Source organism: Cryptomeria japonica, chromosome 1 (genome assembly GCF_030272615.1).
Source record: "Cryptomeria japonica chromosome 1, Sugi_1.0, whole genome shotgun sequence".
Classification (NCBI taxonomy): domain Eukaryota; kingdom Viridiplantae; phylum Streptophyta; class Pinopsida; order Cupressales; family Cupressaceae; genus Cryptomeria; species Cryptomeria japonica.
In genome coordinates, this window is record NC_081405.1 from 216,386,185 (window position 1) to 216,406,820 (window position 20,636).

Consider the following 20,636-nt stretch of genomic DNA (forward strand, 5'->3'; position numbering starts at 1 on the left):
ATAATCCATAGCAATTTTGAATGTTTCCTAAATCACCGTGCATGTTTGAACAATAATTTAATATTATAATGCAATCATATCAACTTTTAATTGATCATTTAACTATATCTTTTCATAACATATCAACCATTTGAATCATATATAGATCAAACTAGCATTTATATTCTCTTTAAAGAAAAACATGGAAATTAGGGTTAGTAATCACATAAAGGTATAACTATCCAATATAACTTAAATCAGCTGAATGAGAATCAATGCTGTTTTCTAAGTCCCATATATTCATGAGCTAAAATAAACATCCATATACAACATATATGAAAGCACTATCCGTCTATCAAAATCATGTACCAAAGTATCAATATCAAATATGAAGGGTAAGGTACAAAAGGTGCAGCAAGGATTGCAGAAGGAAATGGGTCTTTCACTGTCTGAGTGATTTTAGTACTGGAGAAGAGGAGGTCAAGAGTGGCATAGGGGTTTTTATATTTAAATTTTTTGCTGTTAAGCAATACATTCCCTTTGAATATGTCAATGTTGAATAAAAAATTGTAAGAACATCGTAGTGTGTTACTGGTAAGTCTTCCAATTTTCTGTAAAAGTCAATATATTATCAAAATGTAGTTCAATTGTGATGTCTTAGGTTGTTACTTGTAAGTCTTCCAATATTCTGTAAAAGCTCAATATATCATCAGAATGTTGTTCAATTGTGATATTAACAGTTCATTGAGGTTTATTAATGTTTTTTGGTTTCATATCTTTCTATTTCCTTGATGGCTTATGAAAATAAATTTCATGTTGGAAGGAACTCACACTGACTGTCTCTGCAGGAAAATGGTTATCAGCTACTATTTCTCAGCGCCCGTGCCATTGCTCAGGCCTATCTGACAAGACAATTTCTCCTTAATCTTAAACAGGTATTAATTTCTGTTCGGTACTGATATTGTTGTATAATATTAAACAATATTCATTTGATGAACGTTGCAAATGAATTGTTTCCCTGTATGTGATCTTATGAGATTAGAGACATCCTCATCTGTTAATAAAGTGTTTTTTCAAGATATATATGCACCTGTGGACCAGGGTATCAATATTTGATGTGTATGTTTGATGCAGGACGGGAAAGCATTACCCGATGGGCCTGTTGTGATATCTCCCGATGGGCTGTTTCCTTCCCTATACCGAGAAGGTAATTTGGTACCCATCTCTGGTATTTTTCTGTCTTTCCCTCCTATCATATCTGTTTTAATCTTCCCTTTTAGTATTACTTATACATGTTAAGAAACCAGCCTAAGATTCAAGATGAGTTTGACTGAGTTATATACAATTAATTTATGAATTAGGAGATTAATGAATACTGCAAATTGAGAACACTGATGAAATATATCTAACAATGATGATGTCATGTATCTGTGTATTCAAACAATGCCCAAGGACAGTCTAAAACTACAAATTTGTCTATGATGTTGAAAACTTTGACAAATCGTTTGAAATTTTTAAAAAGGTTTTTTTTTTCTCTGTGGCTTGCTACTTTCAAATAAATTTTAAGCAAACAGAAACTTTGACATATATATCATATAAATCAAATATGGCATCAACATCCTAGTTGTGCCTGTAGATCTTTGATGACAATAAACCTCTTTCCAGACCAGTATTCCAAGTCTAGAGAGACTTTACTAATGACCTATGTATCTCTTCATCACCTTTTGATATGTGTGTAGAATAAAATTTCAGTCTGAATGCAATGGTGAAAGGGACAGGTAACATATTTCTGAGTGCATCAGACTTATTGAACACTAAAGACTTTGTACACGTATTAGTAGGTAAAGGCTGATGCGATGTGAAGCATCTATGATTGAGGTGTGTGTACATATAAAACACAAGCATACAAGAACAAGTTAAATTAAGTTATAACATATCCTACTCACAATATATGGAACACTCCAATTAAGCATAAGAGTTAGTAAAATATTGATGAAAATAACAAATATTCTCACCAACACCAACCCTTGTTGCACCAAGCTATGGTGGTTGTGTTCCAAGATGATATGTGAGTAACCCTTACCAGCAACATAACATTGCATAAGGATTGTATCATGAAAATGAATTTATATATTTCTGGATGAAGAACTGGATGCTTGGATCAACTTGAGGGATTAAGGGTTCAATTTGGTTTAGAGGATTGTGTTGATGAGGAGAGGACAAGTGTTTCCCAATGTTTGGTGAGGATGAAGGGGTCCAAAATTAAAGGGAAATCAATAGTTGAGAATTCCCTTAGAAAAAGTGGATGGTGAGGATTGAAAGGGTTACCTTGTGGGTATGGGTAAATCTTTGATCCATGCGATGTATACCAAGACCCATGTCATATATACAAAGGACCCATATCTTGTGTATAAAGGCCCATGTCTATGTATACTTTTGGAGTATGCGCATTACTTGAGGGGATTAATGAGAGTTAGGAATGTGCAAGTGGGGGTTTAGTGGACCAAATGATTTTAGCCCACTCAATGAAAAGTGGATAAAATAGGCAATTAAATGAATAGGTATATTTATTTATTTTTGGCATGACGATGGGAGATAGGTAAATAAATATTTGGATTTATTTACCTAAGGTGGACTATAGAAGAAGGATGATTAATGATATAATGGCTAGAAATAGGATTAGGATAATAGTGATTTTATTAATTAAATAATAAAATATTAATTAATTAATTATTAATTATTAATTAATAATGGGATGAAAATTGGATAATTAATCGGATAAATAGAGATATATTCAATCTATTATAGAGGAAAAGGTTGGGTAATGGCCTGCAATGACAATGTATCAATTTCAGTCTACAAGGTGGTATTAATAAACTGAAAATTAATAATATATAACCTAGAAAATATGGTTTGTAAGGCTGGAACTAGTATATAGTAAAATCAAATGAACATTACTATTGGGGGCTACGGGGCCCTTAACCTCCTTGGAGTTCCCAAGATTGATCGTTCCTAGGATAAAAGTCATTTTTTAGGATAGCAGATAAAGTTTTAAGATGATCATCAAAAATTCATTTGAAATTACGCTTTTATTAATTTTATATTCTTGAATGGCTGGAGGATCTACTTCCTAATTGGTTAGCCAGTCTACCACTTTATTTTCTTCCCTATGCCACTGGGGTTTAAACTTTAGATCTTAATTCCATGTCGTCATAAAATGATGTGCAGAGGTGCCAGTACACATGAGAGCATTGAGCATTCAACTTTAAAGTATCCTTTGACAAGAGAAACTATCATCTTTATGATAAGGGCTCTATAACTGCAATGACGTCTGTAGATCTGTTGGAGAAGATGTGATGGCAACATTACATGTTTCATGCAGAATTGCAGTGCCTCCAGAGGCTGGGACCATCAAATGTGATATCTTTAAAATTGCTTGTTTATTTTCCAATTCTGTGAGAAGGGCTTCCATTCATCTTCATTATTCCCACTATAGCAGCTTCAATATGGTTCTGAAGCCTACCAATAGTCATGCCCCTTGATTGATCCCTGCATTATGTTCCAACCAAAGAAAGTTATGACTCAAACTCCTTTTGGGTCGAATTCCCCCAAATGAAATATAGAGAGTACTAAATTGAAGGGAGATGATGGTATTGAGCCAGGATAAATTAAAAGGTCTCATGAATTTTATATATAAGGTCTAGTAGCCATTTCTTAGGAGTTTTAGCATCTTCTCCAGCTGAGCATTATATTTTACATCGAGCCCTTATCTTCATTTTGTCAACAATTAGAGTTCTATTTCTTTTTGCTAACCAAAGGAGTCCTGCCTTAAGCCAACCCCCAATTGAACAATTTTCGACCAATCTGCTTGCTTTAAACTAGTGCTGTCATATTAACATGAAGGGTTGGTGGAAAATTGTTCATTTGAACAGATCTGTCATATGAACAGACCACTCTCTAGAAAAAGGAGTGCTGTCATATGAAAAAATACCGTCTAATGCCAATTTCTTGACAGTACTCTTTTGTATATTGAACAAACCTTAATATGCTTCATTTGTCATCAATTTGCTTAAGTAATCCATTTCTATATAAGTGATCTTTACTATGAAAATAGAGCATAGAAAGATTACCAAGATATTCATTCATCTTAATGAAATAGGGAGCGAAAACATTTTTATATAAGATTATAATAGACTTAGAAAAATGGATAAGAATGACTAAACTAATAAACAAAACAAAGAAAGCCAACAAAAGTTGGAATGACTATTAAAGCCTAAGATAAGAGCTAATTGACCATTACAATATAATAATACATTAATACCATCCCTTAAGGGTCAATCTATGAACAACACCAAGATTATCTCAACATTTTACAAATTTGTTAGGACTCAAAGACTTGGCAAAAATGTCTATAGTTTGGTCCTTTGTTGGACAATACAACATGATCCATCTTACACAAGTTGTCTGATGAAGTGACAATGTATTTCGACATGTTTGGTATACTTGTGGATGGCTGGATTCTTGTCAAGTTTGAACATCCCTTGATTGTCATAGAACAGGGGTATAGGCTTAGATTGTGATATTTTCATGTCAAATAGCATCCTTCTAAGCCAAATTGCCTCACATGCTGCTTTTACAAATCTCTAATATTCTACATCAATCAAGAAAAGAGCTACTACATGTTGCTTCTTGTTGGTCCATGCGACTACACTCGTGTCAAGGCTGAAAACATATCTAGAGGTGGATTTTTTGTCATCAATAGAAACTTCCCAATCTGAATATATAAACCCACACATATCTCAACACCCTCATCACTGCAATCCAATGTTTATTTTTGGTGCTGTCATGAATATGGAAATGAAACTCATAGCATAGCTCAAATCAGGTCTAGTGGCTGTAAGATATGACCTTTCATGCCCTTGATCTTGAGTAAATGCTCTTGTAAGGATGCTTTCTCATCTATCATGATTGAAAATAGCATATTCCTAAAAAAGAAGGCTCTGCGCATGTCTGAAGTCTCATGGAGCTCAATCTAAAATTTTAGCTGAAGTCATACTTGATTGGACTTTCTAATGTTATAAACAGTCTTCAAGGATTACTACTTTGTGTACAAATTCTGGAAAAATTTTAGACCAATTCTATCTAAAATTTATTTTCACTTTCATCATCAAGTTGCTGCAATCATTTGTTGATGCATTTTTGATACTTGGAAGGTCTGAGGTCAGTGCAAATTTAATCAGTGAATGTGTGCACTTGATATAATAGATGTATGGAATTATCTTTCTGCCATGTGTATGAGAGTTTGTAGTCTTTGAACTTTCAGTACTAGTGCATTCATTTATGTATTGCACTCCTTTTGCTAGGTATGCAAAGTTGGATGCTTCCTTCATGCAACATTCCTTACATAAGACAGAAAATTTGTCTACATTTACAGTGCGAGGTTTTGAATCATAGAAACAAGTATGCTTGCATTAAAACATGTGTTTTATGCTTTAACCCACTTTTGGGAGACAGAGAGAAGGAAGAAAACTATATCAATGTCCAGAGATGACCAAAATAGGTTAATGGGGATCAAAACTACAGTCAGCTGAAATAACCTGAAGGAGAAATAGCTGGTAATGTAAAGATAAAAGGAGACTACAAATGTGAGATACAGCTTATGATATATTTTTTGTATACAAGTCTCCGGTTATATTATATTCATACCAATTCTTATTTGTGCAATTACAATTTCATAGCATTTTGACCATAGAAGCAAAAATCTCCAAAAAATCTTGATTATAGCTGATATTTTGTCAGCACACGATTTTTTGCTTAAAAAATCCCATCTTTTTAAAAAACCATTGACTGTGATTTTCAACAATTTTTTAACGTTTAAATACATAAAAATCATATTCAAATCATGCCTGAAACCTTAATCAATCTTCGGCCAACTTGTGAAACCCTTGAAACCTAGGAAATGGTGAAATATTTTATGAATAATGTAGTTGCAATATTATTAGGGTACAACTACATGCAGGAGCTCGTTGAGAGGTGTATAGGAGGTACAACTATTTGCAAAATTGTAGGGAGTTCGGATGTGGTTCATTTGAGTCAAAAGTAGGCAATTATTTTCTGTGACACTGGTGCAAATACATTCTTTAACTTCACTCCCTATAAATAATATTTACACAAAATTCAGCCAGGATATACAAATATATGAATAATTTGTTAAATAAAATTTTCAATGTGCACATCACAAGGATCTTTCAATTAAATTAACAAGATTAAAAACGTCAAATCTATTTTATTTTGGTAGGGATGACCACCGTACTCGCTCCATCTCTAATAAGAGGAAATTGTCTTGTTTCAAGACTTAACAATTTTCTTAATTTAAATCGATTCCAGACAGTGTTCTGACCCTACACGGCGGGTGTATACAGAGCATCCATGTATGTAAATGATCAAGAAGGAGGATTCTCTAGGACAGGGATTTTGTTATTATCCACTAAGTAGCGATTTCCATATTTACCAAGGGGGGGGTGATTACAAATAAAACAGCCGCAGATCGTATTTAAGGGACATGTTAAATTAGTAACAATTAAATTAATAATATTCTGCAGTAGTAGAGGTAAAAGTCACCTAGAAAAGTCACCCAAAAGAGACGCCAGGGATGTGATTATGAAAGAGGCGCGACCCTTCCCTTCCAAGGAAGAGGTATATATGTGGGAGATTGGCTTTCAAGGAGAGGTAGGTAACTGGATCAAATAAGAACAGTTTTGATATAAATGAGCATACAGTGACTGAGCATTACACCAGAAATCTGGTATGGGATAGTAATTCTTGGGGTGGGTGACATGAAGTAATTCTATATAACTACCCACATAAAGAATAATATGAATGCTATCAAATGATATTATACTATATGGAATATAGTCAACCATGTGTATTCTTTATATACTTGTCTAAATGCTACAATTAGCCATGATAGGGATGCTAAGGGATTACAAGGAGAGGAAACAACAATGAGGTCCTCTTCTAAGTACACCCCATGAGGTCCTCTTCTAAGTACACCACCCCATGGGGGTTGACCGATAGTCCCATGAGGCCAAAGGGGTGCAAGGAGTGCTCTGCCGTTGGGTTTAGTAGGGAAGGATTCTCGGGACACCCTATTGTAATGCACATCAACCCATCTATCATGGTTGATCAATAGGCTAAGGAGCCCAATCATAAGAAATGGAACAGGATGGCATGATGAAGGGGAAATGGTTATAGGACACCTCACTAGGTACATCACCTCATATGGATGGCAAAGGGCCACATGAGGCCAAGAGGGATGGTATATCCACTCTTGGACCTAGGGTAGAGGATCTCTTGGGCACCCTGTCAAGTCACCTTACTATAGCTTCCCTATGGTTGAATTCCATCAATAAATTAGGTATATAATATGATTAAGTTAATTTTCCTCTATTCCATTTCTTGTTTTACTTGGAATTTTTGATTTTAGGGCAAAAATTATGGCATTTACAAAAAGGCAACATTACATTTCCATCCAAAGAGAGAGTATTTTACTGTTATGACAGGTGAATTGTTTATATTCCGAGGTTATATTTTGACTTGCTATTCTTACTTCATATTTAGATGCTAGGATTTCTTTCAATACCGTCAATACACTGTCAGACCTGGTTTAATATTGTGTCTACTTCTTATCTACATTGAATGTTAAATGAAATTTTCAATGTGGGTATCAAAAGGATCTTCCAATTTAAATTAACAAGATAAAAAATGTTAAATCTATTTTATTTTGTTGGGGCTTTTGTCTAAAGAGATAGTATTCTATTGTTATGACAGGTGAATGGTCCATATTCTGAGGTTACATTTTAGCTCATTGTGTCTACTTCATATTTTATGTCTAATAGTAATTTATGATTATCATGGTTTAATATTGTGTTTACAATGGTAGTCTTGTAAATCAGTTCTCTGGAAAGAAATAATTCATATTCCTGGCTAAATGGCTGGAATTTAATGCTAAGTTAGGTGCTCTATCATATCATTGGTTTGCTTGATGAATATGACAATGCTATAGTTTCAGTTTTTTACAGTCTCATTACTAGAAGTGAAGAGGTAATGTTAAGTGTAGGTCATCTTTGTCTTTATAGCATTTAATCCTTCTCTCAAGTTGTAGTACAAAAACCCTTGGCTGCATGAAAACATCAGCCTAATGTTTATATGTAACCCAGTATTGTACCAAGATGTCCAATCTTTGTGACATCAAAATCTTGGTTATTGTGATTTAAATGGTTATTCTGATATTATGCATATGTATCCTAAAATGTGTTTTGTGTCTATCTTCTACTTATACTTTATATGAGTTAGTAGTCTGACTAAATTTGTAGTTTTGGTTTAATAGCAAATCTTTTGAATGTGACTTGGTTTTGTATCTTGAATCTTTGAAAATGCATAATTCATGACCATTTGACTCTACCTGTTACGAGAAATGGTTTGTCTTTTATTGATTGTTTAGATTATAAGTTGGATGATATATTATTTGAAGTTTCCTACTTGAAAATTTCTCAGTGATAAATTTTTTTTTTCTTTTATTCTTTTGGGATGCAAACATGTTTATTCTAGTTGTTTCGAGGTCTTCCTAAGTTTTCAAAGGTTTCAAAGTTTGTTATGATATTGCAGTCTCTATTATTAAGCATTGATAAATTTTTTTTTTTTCTTTTATTCTTTAAGGATACAAACATGTTTATTCTAGTTGTTTTGAGGTCTTACTAAGTTTTCAAAGGTTGTTATGATACTATAGTCTCTATGATTAAGCATTCTTTTGATATTAATAATATTAATTTGGAATGTAGCATTGTTAGTAGCATTTTACCATCAATTTGTATCATACAAGAAGAATCAAGGTTTACTCACATATCATTTTGTGAAATGTTTTATTGTTAACTCAGCAATAACTTTATCAATTTCATAGAGAACTCACCAAATAACCATTTACTAGCAAAACTTACATGCTGCACTGCATTCTGCTATTTTAGACAAATTTTTCATTCGGACAATTCATGAGCTAAACTCTATTTTATTTCCTCTATATCTCTATGCTATGTAAATGCCTTCAAATTTAAAAAATAAGTAGTTTTCGTCTCTTTTTCAACTTTTATTTATGTTTTTAATAAATTTGATTTTTTCCTTTTATATCCAATTTTTTCAAAAGATCTTATACTTGTAGTTAGCCAATTTTTTCCCCTAAAGATTTTGCTGTAACGATTTTAACAACTGCATGAATTTCTTTGTCACATTTTGAAGGATAGCATATGTATTTGGTAAGGCTTAATCATTTTTTCACTAAGCTAATATTTGATTCATGTTTGCAGTTATACGAAGGGCCCCTCACGAGTTCAAGATTGCTTGCCTTGAGGTAACTTTTGAGGCATCTGAAGTTATCCTGGTTGATATATTAATATAGAATTTCAAAATTAGAAATATGAAATTTGATATATTAATATAGAATTTCAAAATTAGAAATATGAAATTGAAAAGCTATGTGAGTTAACTGTTTTTGAGTTCCACATTTTATTCTCAATATATAATTACATTTTCAAGAGGATGGAAATTAGGGAGGTTCCTACTCCTTAGAGGAGTTCATCTATTCTGGTCTGTAGTGTTTTATGTGAAGAGGTAATTCTATGACACAGAATTTCTAAAAATTTTTGACTGATTTTTTTTTCATACTTCTGTGTGTATAACATATCTTAGTCTGAATTATATTCATTCACTGCATTTGAGTTTTAGAACCTAAGAAGTTAAGGTGTATGTGCTCTTTTGAAGGAATTGACCATGGTAGTTTTTGCATCTTTCCTATTCATGTTTCGTGAGATCATCATATCCTATAGTTTCTGATAGTTGCACAATAGGGGTTGGCCCACATGGCCCTTTTTCACATATATATACTATGTTCTAATAAAATGTCATGATTGAAAGGATGCATCTATTGATGCAATGTGGGTCAATGCACTTCATTTTTTTTTCCTTGGACAGGAAACTAACAATTCTATAAGCCAAAATGGATGGTAGGTCTACAGGACAGGTGTCTGTGAATCTGATTGAAAGAAGTAAGCAGTTTAGGAATAAGAAGAAACTCTTAAACTTGGCTGTTCCATTAATATAGTTTTAAAGGTTTTGTAGTCCTCGATAGTAGAATAGAATTTCTGGAGAGACCTTTATTTTGACAAAAATGCCATTACACGGAATTTCTCCACAAACTCTATTGCACTTCCCTTAATTGGTTTACTTTGCTTGATAGAAACAATTACATGTTATGAAAAATCTTTTAATCTGTTAACATACCATCTGTAGCATTAGTTCTGAATGGTTTCAACGTCATACTGACAAATGCCTGCTCATTTTTCAATAAGATGGTGAGTTGCTACTGTTGCTTGTAGCAATACCATATAATACTACCATCCTTGGTATCATAGGTGGTCTTCTGGATCATTTTATGTAGTATCCTTCTAATTGTCATTCATGAATCCTTATATGTAATATTCTGCTCGTTTCCATTTTTTCCTCTAGTTACTCCAACCTTAATTTCTGCTCTGTAGGTTATTGCAAGAGTTTGCATTATAAATTATAAATTATGATAAATTAAAAAAAAACTTCAAATTATTACAAAATTTTCTTATCCTATTTTGCAAGTGGATTCTTAGAATCAAGAATATTTTTTAGTGTGTATGCCAAGCTTCTACACTCCACAGCTACTTAATTTTTACTGGAAGAGTTAAGTTTAGTTTGTGATTCTTATATGGCAGGATATACGGTTACTGTTTCCGCCTGACTGCAATCCATTCTACGCTGGTTTTGGGAATAGAGACACTGATGAGATTAGTTACCTGAAAGTTGGAATACCAAAGGGAAAAATATTTATTATTAATCCCAAGGTATTCATTTTCTACAAAGTTATAGGTGTTGGTTCGACCATTGTCTAGATTCTTCTATTTAGAATTGAGAAATTACATTTGTATTGCTGATGAGGCTCTAACTCTGGTCTGCATTTTGCCATTTGGAAAACAGGGGGAGGTAGTTGTCAATCATTCCGTGGCTGTAAAGTCATACACTTCGCTGCATAAACTTGCTGATGACATGTTTCCTCCCATGTCTACATGCGAGCAGGTGAATCTATCAACTCTATACTTAGATATCTTATGGTGGGAAAACAAAATGTCTGAGTTTTTTTTTTGGACTATATATTACAGGAGGCTTTTAATTCATGGAACTATTGGAAAGTACCACTTCCTGATATAGAAATTTAAGATTAACCTAGCGAACAGGCAAAGCATTCATGTGGAGAATTGTTATATGGGCATTGCCACCGATTGACTGGACAAACTCAGGTGGTATATCCCCTTTTTGAGAAGTACAATAGTTAACTTGTGATCATGACTGCTATATTATTTCCAGACAATTTTGTAACTGATGGTTTATTGTACTGATTATCTGGGCAGATATTAAGAGGGTTTGTTGAAGAAATATTCAAGAAGTGGCAACATTGTATCATATTTTTTGGAACTGATTCTTTTGTACAACTTGATCACTTGTTCGTAAGTTGAATTTATTCAGGCATAATATGAAACTTATTTATATATACCTATAGGCTATAGGTCTTAAGTTTACCCCAAGGGGTGATTCAATTCATTCTTTCCAATTCATCAAGAAGTCAGTATCATATTTAGTTGATGGATCTAGGAGGCCTCTCTCTGTGGGCTGCTGGTATCGAATTTGTTCCTTAGATGGCAAGAGCAGTTTCTATGTCACTGACACAATTTCTAAAATAAATGAACGGCACAATTTCACAGAACTTTTTGCAAGATAATATCCCATTTCCTTCATTTTCAGTGTGAAGCTACATATTCTTATGTACAACATATTTGAGAATTTCCATGTTTGGTCATTATCCAAGATAAATTGAATTATGGTTTAAAAATTATTTCAGAATACAGACTACAGTGTAAGCCATCCTAGTTGTTAAATTGGATTGTTGATTGTCTTTAATCCAGTTTGTTGAGAATCCTTCTAAACACTTACTACAATGTAAGCTATCTTGATTTGCTAAATAGGTTGGGGATTTTCTTTAATCCAGTTTGTTGAGATTCTCAAACTATGCATGGAAGAGTTGTGGTGTTGAATGTACGTTTTCCAAATTCAATAGTTTGACATGTTAATACCATTAAAAAGGAACATCATTTTCTTCAGACTGATTTGGTGATTCAGTTTTATTGATGTCAAGGTCAAATCTTCAATTTAAGATGCACGATAGAAGTTGTGTAATTTATCTTGCAATATATTTTGATGTAAAATATTGTTGAGCTTCTTTTAGATTGAATCAAGCCATGCCCTTTAAATAAAGTAACAATCTACCAATCATCGAATAAAATTCCACATGTCTTGAAAAGAGATGAACTTATCTAAAAGATAAGAAAGATAATTTCGATGTGCATGGTGCATAAGCTGTTCGTAGTTGTCATTGATATTGACTACTAGGATATTTTCTCTCTGCTGCTTTTCATTTACTTCTTATAATTAACTAATCAATAGAAGAATATACAATACTCAAATCAGTTATTTCTAGTAATTTTTACCCATTATTTTTAAATTCTTAAGCTATTCAAGGCATGCATCAATAATTTATTAATGCAATGGGTAAAGGTTAAAAGGGCGCTGCTATGTGACATTGTGATCATTAAAGCAATTTTCAACCGACGACCACATCATTCAGTTATTACGTTTGAAATTTTTTACAATTTGCCTAATCTCATAATAGGCTATTCAAGGCACCTCAATAATGCGTTTTATGGAAGTGAAGCTGAAGGGGTTTGTATGCTTTGTCATCATCAAGGCAATTTTCGATAGAAGACCATACCACCACCAGGCAGGTGTTTCCAGCAAGTTCTACCTTTCGTGCCCAAATTTCTTAGGCTATTCAACACATGCATATAATTAATTTGTAATGCAATTAGTAGAGGTGCGCTATGTAATCATCAAGACCAATTTTGGATTCATAATTTCAGCACTGTTACTAATAACATAGCCGAGGCTGCTCTGCATGTTATTAATTTTAATTGAATGTTGAAATCAAGAATCTGAAAGTTGAAATTCCATTCTGGCTGAAGGTGTTCTCACAAGCAAAACCCTGTTGCTGAAATCCATTGACCAATTAACACTGTCGCAAGGGATAGAGACCTATTAATTTTCATTTGCCTTGCCGTGTTTAGGCAACATTGGCGGTGCTTGGGCATATTAAAGGAATTGATTTTTTCATAGAAAATTGATTGGTTTTGCAAAGTCCATTTGAAATCCTTAACTATTTTTCATCATTTATTGGCGACATATAAGTCACATGTAAGAAGTATAAGGCAAATATATGTTATGAAATGATGCTTGATGGCTGTGGAGGCTGTCAAATGAAAGTCCTTGGGATGGTACAAAAACAGTATTCATTCTTTGGAATGCACCTATCAATTTATTGGAATAACATCTATCACATAATTAATTTGGTTTAAGTAGAGAAATCTTTTATGGAAGGGAATTAAATGGAATGCCGGGGATGTTCTATTTGGGAAGATGTTTAGCTTCTATATAATCCCTTGGGCTCTTCGGCACCTTGAACCTTCCTTGGTATATCTATCAAAACTATCATGGGTGAGAGTGATTGTCTATCATAAAATCAAGAATTCATTTAAAACCTGGAAACCTATTAATTTGGACTCTTCCAACCCCGAAGTTCTTGAACTCTTAAGCACTTTATTGGACTTGCTTAAAGGCTTTCATATTTGCCAAGGTGAGAGAGATGATGAAATTATATGGACAGCTACTCTAGAAAGGATCTAGAGTGCTAATTTTGGATATTAGGTTCTCTTCAGTTTCCTGTTGGGTGGATTTCAATTGCCTTCGGTTTAGAGTAAATTTCTAATTCTGAAAACCAACTTCTTTCTTTTTGTTTCTAATAGCTCCTCAGAAGGAAATTATCACCTAGGGTAAATACGATGAGAACAGGGTTTTTCACCCCAATATATGCAGTATTTGTGAAAGAGATTAAAGTGGCTTTTCACCTCTTGAAGGGTTTTCTCTCTCTCTCTCTCTCTCTATATATATATATATAAGGTTTGTCCGTCTTTAAAAAAACTCGATGCATCAGTTTAAGAGAATCAACAAAATCTAGATGGACTAAAAATAGATAATTAGCAAGAGAACAAAATCTCTAAACTCCATAACTAGGGCATAAGCATTTGTTACCTTGAAGATTGTACAAGTTTCAGGTATTAATAATAATGTTTTCCTTTATGTTAAAGAGATAGACCAATAGGAAAGCTATTTAAAAATAGTAATACTAAAGTTGAATATGGTGGACTAAATTGGAAGAACACTAGAAGAACTTGTACACTAGCAAGAAACATGAAAAATCACGAATCCTAAGAGTTATTATAATCACCATTCATAAAATCATAATTGCCAACAACACTTCAATTGTAAGGAAATCCATCATAACAGATTATTAATACACGATTCTTTTACAGCTGTCATTACCCAACTTAGGTGCCCACCTTCTCCATACAAAGCATTTCCTAACACTTGTCCATAATGTCATAGAATCTGTCATAAGCTGTCCTAAATAGGTGTGTCATAATGTTTGTCATATATTCTATCATAAATTTGTCATTACATAACACATGGCACCTACTTATCAATAATCCAAGATCCTCTAAATGGGATGCCTACTTCCTCATGTGAGGACAAAAACTCCATGTCACCTTTCTAGTAGGATGACAAGTCAACATGCCAACTCTTGCAAGATGACGAAACATCATGTGCAAAGAAAATTCTCTAGTAGGCTCATAAAATTAATTCAAACATAAAATAAATAAATCCAATTACCAATGTTAGGACTTACAAAGGTTGAGACACCTTAATCCCAACAATTGTTAGTCACTTGAAAGCATTAACCTTTAGTAGATATTTAGGATGCAATATACTGTTTGAAAGCTTAGGGGTTTTAACTCCCAAGTTATCTTTTAGAAGAGATTTATAGTCAACTTGCAAAATGCAAATCCCAAAACCTTTGAAACCTGATGAAGGGCTACTCCACCCAACACTTGCACATAGCACAACACCAGATAATAGTAGAAAAAATTCAACAAGAAAAATAACTCACTTCCTATTTCTTCAATAAAATGTAATTACAGTTTTAGAAAATTACAATACTACAACCACATGGGCTCAAATCATTACAAAGAAAATCAACTCTATAAGAAAACCCTACAATCTGGGTCTAACTTTTCTTCTTTTTAGCACCCAACGGTCTAGTCATTTTCTCACCCATGTGGATTTTTTATCGAAACATGAGTTTTGGTGGCACAACTTTTGGGAGCCATAACTTTTGACTTGGATGTTTAATTTGTTAGTATAATATATCATTGAAAAGCTTGCAAAGAGATATGCAATGCTTAAATTATTTGAAGACCATTTCATCCATTTTTTGAGCTTTTCTAAGGCTTCTAAGGTCTTCAAATTTTAGTTTGAAATTTTATAAAAGAAATCTTTTAGGACGAAAATATTAATATCTCCCAAATGGTACATGATATTGAGATGATTCTTTCATCAATCATTATATTTTTCAATCTCTCTCTCATTGGGGCCATTTTTCATATTCGTACGTGCTCGAATGGTTCACTTATGGAAAATAGTAGGGGATTATTTTTAGGCGTTGCAATTTTTCTACTATCCTACACCTCATAACTATCATTATGGGCTCCAAAACAACTAAAGAAAACTACAAAATAGAAGGACAATAAAATATTTTTGGGTGATGCAAGATTTCCCTTACACCAATGGATGTGCCTACATCAAAATCCTAGTTGAAGAAACTTGAATGTCCATCTAATGAGACCTTCTAGGATGCTAAAGTTGAGCTAAACAATCAATTAGGATTTAATGTCCCAAGCCAAAATAATAATGCAAATCTAATTCTTAACCTTCTCAAATACTTAATTAGTTGCATACCAACATTATCATGCCCTATACTATTAGTTAATAAGATCTTAGACTGTTGCAAGGTGTGCGCCCTTGGTCTCCTTGTGTTGTGCAGCACAAAGCTTAGGTTTGTGACATGGCTTAACCGCCTCCTGTGGATTCTATAAGTCTAGTGGTTGTATCGGGCATTAATAGGTCGATCTTTTGGTGCAACGACAACCACACTTGTAACAAGTGGTATCAGAGCTTGGTCACAGGTTCAAACCCCTCGCTTGCGTTGGGGGGGGGATTTTTGCAAGGTGTGCGCCCTTGGTCTCCTTGTGTTGTGCAACGTAGTGCTCAGGTTTGTGACATGGCTTAACCGCCTCCTATGGATTCTATAAGTCTAGTGGTTGTATTGGGCATTAACAGGTCGATCTTTAAACATAGACAACACATATTTAAATCACCATTTATACATCAACAATTTCATTACACTCCAATCAACAATGACAAAATGACATCTGATCTTATTATAATGAAAACCAAATACAATTTTTTTTTCGCTCTTTTTCTTATTACAATAATAACTAGATTATATTGAAATGATTTTATAATAGCAATAATGCATGCCAACAATAATGGAAAATCAAATTTATACAATGTTGTAGGAGCTCACATCCATTAAAGCTCAAATATAAACTTTATGTGAGGTCACCCTACAAAACCATTAGGGTTTTCATCTCAAGATTCCCATAATCGAATGCAAGTGTTCAAAATGGATTTTAAAAGGAATTTGGTTAAGTGTCGATGATGATCTTGAATGAAAATATTTGCTCCTATATAATATCCTCCACAAAAAAAAAAGCTTGGCCTCCATACACATTGACAACTTCAAATTTGAACAATGATCATGAGTGAAAAACATTTCACTTTGAAAGTAATGGTGCTCAAATAGACTACTAGAAACAATATGACACATGTTGGGCATTTAAGTGGGGAATGGAAACATAGGCAAAAATATCAAGAATCGAGGGTAAGCCATATAAAAAGCCTCATACTATAGGATGAGGTGTCAAGGGCTAAGCAATGGGCATGATGGTAAGGGAAAGTTTGTCAAGAAGGGAAGAGTAAAGTTGAAAGATAAAACATACTTAGGAAGGGAAAGAAAAAGTCACAATCATAAACCTAATATGTACAAACTTAGACTGATTGGAAATGGGACATGACAAGTCAACCTTGCTCAAAATTACTTGTCCTCAAGAAATTGCAAGCTTGGTTGTTCTAATTGTTTTTGGTCTCCATCCATTTCATCCTCCATCAAAAGACCTTTCCATCAAATCAAGTACTCCTTGGTGCTTTTGATTCCTAGCTTCCACTCCCTTACATCCATTATTCCTTCAGGAATAGAAACTAGTTTTTCATCTTCATCAATTGGAGGCAACTCATATGAGTGATCTATATGTTTTCCTAGTGTCTTTTAAGGCAAGACATGTGGAAAAAAAGTCAATATTGCTTGCCTTCGTCAGCTCCAACTCATAGGGGTGAACCCACAATAGTGGGTTACACTTTTTTGGACGAAAGAAATTGACTTCTTTGTCCAAAACTCAATTTTAGCCATGTTCTATCAAAACCCCCTTTTGATCAAATGCAAAAAATGCATTCGATCGAAACTCCCTTTCGATCGAACCCAAAAAAGCGCTCAACACAAAATTTATATTAAGGGGGTTCGATAGAAAGGGGGTTCGATCAAACCCCTTTCGATAGAACATATGTTCTATCGAACCTCCATGTTAGAGATCTCCCCCCAAACCTCTCATGGTTTATGCAAAATTTTGGCCTTTGAAGCTCAAATTGGGTGCTCAAATGGATGAATTTTGACAAACCCAAACGCATGATGGTAGTACTCGAAGAGAGCTTTCCAATGATTATTATTTTAATATATATTGAATTTATTAAGATTTTGTTTAGGTTAACTGAACATAGGTTTCACACCAAACATCAACTTCCGAGTTCAACGCTTATGGAAAAACAGTAAACAAGTGAAAAAAAAATATGAAAAATATCTACGCACTAGGTATTGAAGTCCTCTTATCAACCAAAAATAAAAATGAATTTCGTTACATACACACCAAGTTATGAACGACCAAATGGACATATGTCAAAATTATAGTTAACTCGACTTCAAAACTTAATAAAATATGAAATATTGAAGATAAGGTTATGAAACCAATTGCAAACATTAGATATGGATGTTACAAAACTAAATTCGAAAGAATCACATTCATATCTATTTTAGAATTTTTTTTTATGTCTGACCAAGTGAGTATCACTCTTTAAAAATGTTGTCTTTTGTAAAAAAATAGTTTTCGAGGGAGACAGACAAATGGAAACAAATTGATTCCAAAAATTTTCAAAAAAATATTTTTAGAATCTACACACAAAATGACACAAATCACTAGTTCACATTGTAGACACCTAAAATTGTCATGTCTAATTAAATAAATATTTTATTTATTTAATTATCTTTAGCCTAATTCTTCTATCAATTAAATAAATATTTATTTATTTAATTAATTCATTTATCCTCTTCTAGCCTTATTTCTCATTTAAATAAATACATTTATTTATTTAAATTATCCTTTTCCTAAATTAAATAAATATTTTATTTATTTAATTGATCCCACTTCTTCTATTAATTAAATAAATCTTTATTTATTTAATTAATTCATTAACCTTTTCCACCCATGACACATGTCATTCATCTCTTAATTCGTACACTACCTACCCCTTTCATTATTTTATTATTTTCTTTACCTATCCTCTAATCATAGCCGACCTCTTTTACACCTCTCAATCTTATCCCTCCATTTCTTATGGTGTCTTTTATATAAGGAGATGCTTCCTTCATTATCAAACCCTGGCTAATTCAATTATGTGCTTGACTACACTACGCTTTTCATATGCGATCCTACTTGCAACCACATTTCCATTCTTTGTTGAGCTCTTGTGCACATAAAATCTGAGAGCAAATATATCAAGCAAGATCAATGGAGATAGGAAGAATGGAAATTCAAACCCTATTGGACATGTGATGGTATAATCTTTGTGATTTCATTTGATTTGCATTGTCTTAGGTAATCTTCATATGTTATGGTGGATCTTTGTTGTTGTTAGGCTAGGGTTTTGTGGTTGAATTCATTTAGTCTTTCAACATTGTTGTTTCTATTTTCACCATATACATTTTGGCATGCTCGGTGGGACTCTTGTCCCTTTTGCATTTAACATCTTTGTTGCAGATTTTGTGTTTTGAAGTTGCAGATCTGACATTTTCGACAATATTTTGGTATTTTCGCGTTTGCGTACTTTCGGATCGCGTTTTTGGTTTTTAGCCGCATCTGTGACATCTAGGATCGCGTCCACACCCTCGACAGTTTTATTTTTTTTGCAGATTCCGGAAATTGCGTCTATGTTCCCTAGTCGCGTCTGTGGGGTTTTCAGGCGCATCTGTGTCCAGAAGCCGCATCTACATTCCGGAGCCACGTCTGTGTTTCACAGAAGCACGTCTGCGTTCAGAAGCCGTGTTTGTGTTTATGATACCCGTGTCTGTGCACATTGATTTTGTTTTTGGGGGTTTTCATTGATTCAGTTTTTAGTCATTCGGTTTTTTAGATCTGGTTTATTTTGAGCTAACATTTTCAGATCTAGCTAACGAAATTGGTGTAGCTTGTCTTGAAAGCAAAATCGTTTAGTCGAAGGCCCCTATTTTCACAAAGTCTTTTGGATCTAAAATTTACCTAACTTGTGTGCTTGCAGGAAGGGGTGATCATTTGAAACAATCCAAACTACTAACAAATCTTTGTTGTAGGACCTTGGCAAGGGTTTTTGATCTTTATTGTGTGCCTTGTTTTCATAGACTAGCAAACACTTCAATTGGTGCACTAAAATTGAATCATTGTCTTTTGTGTCTTGAGCAATAGGCTCTTTTTGTTTAATCTTTAGAGGGTCTGTCTCCCCGGGTGGTCATTAGGACTACTAGTGAAGAGAGAATGACTCAAGTGGTAGAAAAAGAAAAGCCATCTTCTTCCAAACCACTATAAATAACTGTATTCATGGTGAAAACTATGAATAACGTGTGCTGATTAGTTCATACCGACACTATGTCTCCCCATAAACCCATTTAATCAAATTTATTTGATCATTTGTAGGGCGTAACCCCTACCGACTGGGAGCTTTCTGTATTTACAGAGCTGAAAGTGCCGCATGTATGGCCACACGAGCGGATGCCCTTACTAGCACCTTTTTGTTTTAGAAGCCAAAATCCTTCTAGTTGTTGAGGCAGGAGGTTGGACCTCTGGTAGAGGCCCACACACATATGGTTTTTAGTAGAGATACAAAGTTCGCCACAAGGAATTTTTGTGGGGATTGATGCTTGGCTGCCCCGAGAAGTGAGTGCCGAGGGTGGAGCCAGTGGGGTCAAGCATCTAAGTATCCGCTCTAAATAGCGTAGCCTCAGGGGAAACTCCATGTGGGATCAACAACTATTGTCTTGGCCAGCCATAAGAATTGTGCTTGACTTATTTTGAACAATCAAACATTCAAGACCAAACATCAAAACATTGTGTCTTTTGTGTCTTCAAGTGTATGCAAAACAATTTTACATCAGACAT

At 33.9% G+C, this 20,636-nt stretch overlaps 1 protein-coding gene across 2 annotated transcripts in view; it reads left to right on the forward strand.

Moving 5' to 3' along the window:
• LOC131042896 (phosphatidate phosphatase PAH1) overlaps window positions 1–12,212 on the forward strand; it is a 36,506-nt gene extending 24,294 nt beyond the window's left edge. For both annotated transcript variants that reach the window (XM_057976224.2, XM_057976223.2), the window contains exons 5-11: window positions 828–914; window positions 1,114–1,186; window positions 9,339–9,382; window positions 10,773–10,901; window positions 11,035–11,133; window positions 11,217–11,354; window positions 11,466–12,212. In XM_057976224.2, the coding sequence (XP_057832207.2) occupies window positions 828–914; window positions 1,114–1,186; window positions 9,339–9,382; window positions 10,773–10,901; window positions 11,035–11,133; window positions 11,217–11,273 (489 nt within the window). In that variant the 3' untranslated portion in view covers window positions 11,274–11,354; window positions 11,466–12,212. The remainder of the gene's footprint in view (window positions 1–827; window positions 915–1,113; window positions 1,187–9,338; window positions 9,383–10,772; window positions 10,902–11,034; window positions 11,134–11,216; window positions 11,355–11,465) is intronic.
• The last annotated feature ends 8,424 nt before the right edge of the window (window positions 12,213–20,636 follow it).